Source organism: Pyrus communis, chromosome 8 (assembly GCF_041283825.1).
Source record: "Pyrus communis isolate YQ-2024b chromosome 8, ASM4128382v1, whole genome shotgun sequence".
Lineage (NCBI taxonomy): Eukaryota > Viridiplantae > Streptophyta > Magnoliopsida > Rosales > Rosaceae > Pyrus > Pyrus communis.
Window position 1 is genome coordinate 11,890,311 of NC_142572.1, and position 7,211 is coordinate 11,897,521.

General features: G+C 37.9%; 1 protein-coding gene across 1 annotated transcript; it reads right to left on the reverse strand.

Annotated features, from left to right (window-relative positions):
• Window positions 1–2,087: 2,087 nt before the first annotated feature.
• Window positions 2,088–4,757, reverse strand: LOC148695102 (flotillin-like protein 4). Its single transcript, XM_088698143.1, has 2 exons — window positions 3,726–4,757; window positions 2,088–2,751 (listed from the first exon to the last, which is right to left on the reverse strand). Exons 1-2 carry the CDS (start codon window positions 4,650–4,652, stop codon window positions 2,239–2,241), a joined length of 1,440 nt encoding a protein of 479 aa, XP_088554269.1. The 5' UTR covers window positions 4,653–4,757; the 3' UTR covers window positions 2,088–2,238.
• Between the last annotated feature and the right edge of the window lie 2,454 nt (window positions 4,758–7,211).

Sequence of the window (7,211 nt, forward strand, 5' to 3'; positions counted from 1 at the left end):
AGGGAAGCCTCGCATCTCACCCTTCCTCAGAAGCCTTCGCATGTCCCTTGGCGTGGGTTGTCGAAGGTACTCATTGGTGTACAGGGCTTCAATTGCAGAGCAAAACCGCATCAGGGACTCTAGAACTGTTGTTTTTCCCATCCTTGCGATCTCATCCACTTGATCTGCAGATGCTCCATATGTAAGCATTCGCAAGGTAGCCGTAATTTTTTTCTCAGGAAGAAGACCTAGAACATGAAAAGCATCCTCTTTTTGCACAAAATATGGATCATGGTTGCAAACATCACTCATGATTTTATCGAACAAACTTCGTTGCATTCTAAAACGACGTCTAAAAACATGATCATGGAAAACGTTGTTGGGAATAAAATAATCTTCCAAGAGATCTTTACCTCGTCTTTCCCTTCTTCTATCGATGTTTGCTGCACGTCTGGGTTTGGCTATCTAACCCATAGCTTCCATGATACGGCGGGAATGTGAGGCCCTCCGCCTTCTATGGTGATCATCCTCATCCTCCTCCATTGCGAAGGCCTCATCTCCACCTCCACCTTGGTCAAGATTGACCAATTCTTCATGTTGTGCCAACAACCTTTTTTGCTGCTCTTGTAACTTTTTGCTCGTATTCCTTGAAGAAGACATTGTAAGAACTCAAGATTTGAAAACGATAAAGAAGAATTATGAGCTAAAAAAAAGGATTGAGTTTAGTGTGAGGATGGATGTAGGGATGTAGGGTTTATATGGACAAAAAAAGAGAATATGAGGTTTCTGGACAATGCCACATGGCACTACGTGATTGGTTGAAAATCTTATCGAAATCTTGGCTAAATTATTGTAAACAGGAAGTGACACGTGGCGTGTCGGGATTGGTTGAAAATCTTATCAGAAATCTATCTACAAAATAGTACGTTTGGATAATGACATGTGGCGTGACAAGATTGGTTAAAAATCTTATCGAAATCTTGCCTAAATTATTGTAAACAGGAAGTGACACGTGGGTTGTCGGGATTGGTTGAAAATCTTAGCGGAAATCTATTCACAAAATAGTACGTTCGGATAATGACACATGGCGTGACGAGATTGGTTAAAAATCCTATTCGAAATTAAAACTATTTTTTTATTTATTATTTTATAAAAAAATTATTTAATATTTTAAATGGACTGGGTGCCAGCGCATTTTGTAGGGGTGGGGATTGTTTGTGCCAGCGCATTTTTAGACTGGGTGCCAGCACATTTTTTTTGGGGTGGAGATGCTTTGGCCTATTACTGTTCATTAGGGTCTACTACTGTTCACTGAAGTAGATAAATGGGCTGGGTGATGGCGCAATGTCTTTAGAGGTGGAGTTGCTCTTAAGGAATCATGTTCGAATCCATCGTCCTTGTCATTTCGTTTTGCATAAACAGTGTTTCAAAAATCGTTTTGTAAAACGTTATTCGACAGACCCTAAGAGATTAGTGTTTCTAGAATTTAGGGATTGTTTTCTTTTAAACAAAAGTAATATGTGTCAAGGTATGAGTTCATCCCACAAGAAAGGGATGCAAGTATTATCTAGAGAAATATTCTTCCAACCAAGGATTAGGGAGGTGCATTGTACAAGAATTAAACTTCTCAAGTCAATTTATTACTTGGTATCCTAAATATGTCATTTGATATCAACAACTCGATTTTTTTTATATACATACATATGACTAGACAATTATCATTTGATTAACTTTTGTGTCAAGGTATGAGTTCATCCCACAAGAAAGGGATGCAAGTATTATCTAGAGAAATATTCTTCCAATCAAGGATTAGGGAGGTGCATTGTACAAGAATTAAACTTCTCAAGTCAATTTATTACTTGGTATCCTAAATATGTCATTTGATATCAACAACTTGATTTTTTTTATATACATACATATGACTAGACAATTATCATTTGATTAACACTTTAGATAGACGATTTTCCATGAAGACTAAAAAAAAATTCAATAATTAAATTTATATGGTAAAAATACGTTGGTAGCAAAGTATTGACAAGGTGATGCATCCTAGTGTGGTGTGTGGATGTAAGTAGCGTCCATATACCCCTAACAAAAAACTACATAAATTTTCCAAACATATTTCTCACATTTATTCCACTGCACATATATCCTCAATTTTACAACACACGTATATTTATCACATTTATTAATCATGATACGCTCGGATAATTCTCATTCACAACACATGTAAAAGTACCCTCGGACTCAATTGAGAGTTTAGTTGCTAGAGTGGGAATTTTCCAAAGTGCCCATCCAAGCCGGAGGCGACATGCCGGTTTGTTCATGAACCGTCTTGAACAATGGTGGCAACATCTTGTAAACTCCGGCAACCTCCTTCATTGCCCCATTTGCACCACCATCACCACCCTCTCCCCCGCCATTTGTCCAAATGCTGATTTTCGGCTGAAGTCCGCGCATGGCCTCGGCATTGATCTTAGCAATTTCTTGAAACATGCCACTGTTGATCATCATAAAGTCTCTCATGGCTGCATAGTTTCCTCCAACTGCATCCAAAAGGTGGCGTAGATATGCACCTTGAGCTTGTCCAAGGGCCATGAGTCCCTCAGCCTCTTTTTTCTTTGCATAAAATTCTCCGTCGGCAACTTGTTGACGTGCATAGAATTCTGCCCCCGCCAATGCCTTTTTGGCCTCTGCCTCTTTCTCCCTTTGGAAAAGAATTGCCTCTGAGGCTTTTTGTTTGTTGTATAACTCCCAATTTGCCTCTTGTACCTTTAATTTGTTTATGAACACTGTTGTTAGATAAAGCTTTGACACAATAACTTTACTAATCAACCAACCGTCGTCAATTAATTCTAAATCTATTTATATATGCGTGCGCTTGTGCGTGTGTGGATTTGGAACTAATGGATATAAGCAAAGGGAAGGATTATGTCCATCAACAAAAAATAGCTTTTGAAACTCCAATATGCATGGATTTGTTAGATGATGTGGGTTGAGACAGTGACAGAGTTAGAATTTCATGTTAGTGAACCTCTAACAAACTCTAAACCAAAACATCTAATAGATGAGTTACATATTCCAAAATCAAGTATCACCAACTCATATGTTGAGAAACTTCAAGACACATACTAAAGACAATTATGTTGAGACTAATAAGAGAAACCAGACATCAATATTAATCATAGTCTAAGATATAGAGAATTAAGAGTAATGCTAGGGAGACTCGATTTAGAAACTAAAGGACATGGAAGTTGATGATTGGTTTATCAGTTAAGCATTGATGGACGTGCTCATTTTTATTGGTTTCACATCATTTAGTTTGCAATTTTAGTCTCCTTGGCATTACTCGAGAATTAAATAGAGATCTTATAAAGATTAATTACTACTCATTTAACTTAATCAAGATTTGAGATAATTACTACTCAATTAACTTAATCAAGATTTGAGATTAATTACTTCTCAGTTTATTTTTTTGTCAAACGTAGATTTTGTTAGATTAGCCACTAGCGAGGTTCAAACTCATCATGTCATGCAATGGCTCAACTCTTTTCCACCACTGTGGTAAAAAGCCACTACTCAGTTAACTTAATCGAGATTTTAGAGTAGAAAGAAAAAGGCTAAGAAATTGTGAACTAACTAGACTAAAAAAAAAATCACTAAAGAAATTTTAGAATAAAAAAAACGAGTAGCATATTTTATTTTTAAACGCAAAAAAAAAAAATATATATATATATATTAGATACCTTTGTTTCATACTCAACGCTAGCCTTGCTCAAGAACTCAGCCTTTAGCTTCTCCGTCCTAGTCAAGGCATTCATCCTCTCAACCTCCGTTTGCAACTCGGCATCCCTCAATGCCACAGCCTTTGCGGCCTCCACCTCCGCCACCTGCGCCTCTTTCGCCCACCCGGCCTTCTTCTTGGCCAGCTCAGCATTTGCCTCAGCCACCTCAGCCTCCCTCACATTCTCATACACCTTCACCTCCGCCTTCACCTTAATCTCCGCCATCCTCCCCTCCCCCTCCCTCTTCGTCCCATATATCTTCGTCTCTGCGTCAATCTTGGCCGCATACTGCAGCGTCTCGCCCTCCCTCATCTTCGACCCTATCTCCCCCTTCTTCCTTGCCTCCGCCACGTCAACCCTTGCCTGATTTGCCGCCTCCATCTGTGTTTTCTGCCCCAAGTAACTAAAATACTCATGCCCCGGCACATCTACCAACTGCTTGACATTTGCATTATAAATCAAAAGCCCAAACTGATTGAGTTCCAACTGAACCTTCTCAAACACCTCTTGCTTAAACTCTTTTGTCCCCCTAAACACCTCCTCCATGGTCATCGAGGCTGCGAGAACACGAGTCTCGCCCTCAATGATCCCCTGAACAAGCTCTTTCACGTGGCTAGAGAGCTTGTCATGGCGGGAAATGAGCTTGGCGTACTTGTGGAGACTCTGGATGTCATCGATGCGTGGGCCGATGGTGAAGACGGCGGGCAGCATGAAGGGGAGCTTTTCGGAGCTCATGGCTTGGACTTCGAAGGTATAGTTGACGGGGGACATGTCGAAAATTATGAAGGACTGGCCGGGGAGAATCCATGCCTTCTTTGCAAGTTTTATGTCGTCGATTCCGATCCCGGTGATCACCAGATACTCTGAAGGGTTTGCTACTTTATACATTTTTGTCTTTCTTTACTTGAGCAATGCAAGAGCTATGTTATATGAGGGAAAGCAACAAGGAGCATAGGTATATAGTAAACGATATGCAGAACTCATCTATCAAAAAATTGGGTTTAGGATAATTTATGTGTGTATAGTAAATCAACTCATTTATTAAAGATTGGGTTTATTGACCAAAAAAATTTAAAAACTACAAAAAGATTGGATTAACAAAAAAAGATTGGGTTTAGGATAATTTATGTAATAACTAGAGCTTAATCAGCAGCACGCGCATTATCTGAAAAAGTTAACATGTATCATAAAATTAATTAACAATAAGAGGAATAACTTCATTTCTTGTAAGCCAATACAAGATCCCTCCTCCCATCAACGTGTGATTCATTCTCAAGACGCTTCCCTCATGTGTAGTAAATGTTGAAGTCTAACATGTGAAAAACACAAGCGATGTGATGTGGATCATGTGGGGCTGTTGGGCTTAACAGATAGGACAACATGTTCCAATAATATGAAAAAATTAAAATTTTACCATAAAATAAATTAACAATACAAAAAATATTCCGATTTTTTATAAACTCATGCAAGGTTTCTTTCCATTTTCTCAACAGTTTACTTTGAATTCTTTGTAATTTTTCGTTTAAATATATAGATGTTTGGGGGATTGTGGGCGTCTCTGCTTGATAATGTCAATGGCAAAAAGTCAAAAATTTGGGCTGTAAATTTCGATGGAAATTGCATCGTACTTGCTCTTCCTTCCGTTCTTATCTTTTAAATTAATTTTCTTTAATTTTTAGTTTTTCCCTTGTCTTATCTATTTGAATTTGTCAACAAACTCTTGACTCATACATTCCTTTCATAAGAGCTTTATTACGCGACATTGTACAGGACGGTAAAATTCCATCACCAAATTTGGCATCCTTAATTTAATTTATATATTTACACAGGAATTGGAATTTAGCTTTTTTGGTTTTGTTAATGGTGCTTGTTAATTATTCGAGCTGACTTTTGTCCGCGACGATTTTATAATTTTTGAGTTTGTTTTCGTTAGTGTATTTGCAAATGCAGCTGGCAACCATTAGAAGAGGCACCGTACGGCTAAAACTGTGGTCCATCAAATTATTGAAGCGAAATATGTAGTTGTTTAAGTGATTTTTGTCCGTTATAATAGTCATTTTTGAACTCGTTATGGTTGTCATTTGGACATTGATGATTTTGTCAGCCTAAATGCATGCCTCTATCCACTGCCTGATTAATGCCTAGCGCCTTTTAGAATCTTAACGTTACAAATCCCATCTAATGCATGCAAAACAGAATGGGAGTCAGTACTTTGGATGGGATAGGCTAGGATTATATGGATAGGATGGGGGTCGTGTCATTTATTTGTTGTGGACAACCCATCCAGGACTTGTGACCCTGCAACTAGCTAATTCTAGGGGTGAAAAAAATACTGAAAATCTCTAACCGAACTAAAAATGTCACAAAACCGAACCGAAAATGTCTCAAATCGAAAATCTTATATTGTTCAGTACCCGAAACTGAATCAGTCCCAAAAAGAATCTCATATGTCTTTGTTCAGTAATCCTGAACCGAATAGAAACATATTTTATAATATATATTTATATATAGATCAAGGTTCTAAAAAACATTAGGCGCTAGTTAGGCGGTGAGCTAGCGCCTAGGCGGCTAGGCGGGATCTAGGCGGCCTTGGCGGATTTAGGTAAATTTTTTATATATTATATGAATTAATTAAATTTACTATATCAAATGTAAATAATTATTGAATAATATGTTATTTCTTATAGAAGAACATACATATATGAATGTTTTATGTACATATCTAATATGCTTGCCTAGAAAAAAAAAAACAAATATTATCTAAATAATTTATAATTTATATAGCATTTATATACATATAATATACGTCTCAAACTTTTAAAAATATAAAAAGCCCACGCAAGTGGGTGGTTTTCATAATTAAAACCATCTGACCCTTAGCTATCCACGTTACCTATTTCACATCACCCAAGATGGACCCATCACCTGCTTTTGACCTTAGAAAATATCGTTTCTTCTTATTTGCCCTTTTAGAACCTCAAAATGATTTTTTTAGTCTCTCACTCTCTCTTGGCACGGTCTCTTTCCTCATCTTCGTGCTTCTTCTTCTTCGCCCTTTCACTTTCAGAACATCAAAATTGGATCTCAAATCCAACTTGCGCCACCACAGATTGAAACGTTTAATACTCTCTCTCTCTCTCTCTCTCTCTCTCTCTCTCTCTCTCTCTCTCTCTCTCTCTCATCTTTACAAAGACAAGCTACAAAAATTTGCCGAAGCTCTGCTGCTATCGGAAGTTGTAGATCCGGTTGCAAAAATTGTAGTGAGATTCAAACCGCCTAGCGTCGCCTAGCCAGCCTAATTGAGCGTTTTGGTCTAAATCGGATAGGAGCTCAGCTGCCCAGCGCCTAGGCGCTGCCTAGGCCGATTTTTAGAACACTAATATATATATAATTTTAAATTAGGTTTAGGAATTATGTGGATTGTCAGATTGGTTGAGATTTAATTTC

Coding starts and splice junctions, on each gene's coding strand:
- LOC148695102 (XM_088698143.1), bottom strand. CDS start 4,652: ATGTATAAAGTAGCAAACCCTTCAGAGTATCTGGTGATCACCGGGATC. Junction 2,752..3,725: donor GCGTTGAGTATGAAACAAAG/GTATCTAATATA, acceptor AACAAATTAAAG/GTACAAGAGGCAAATTGGGA.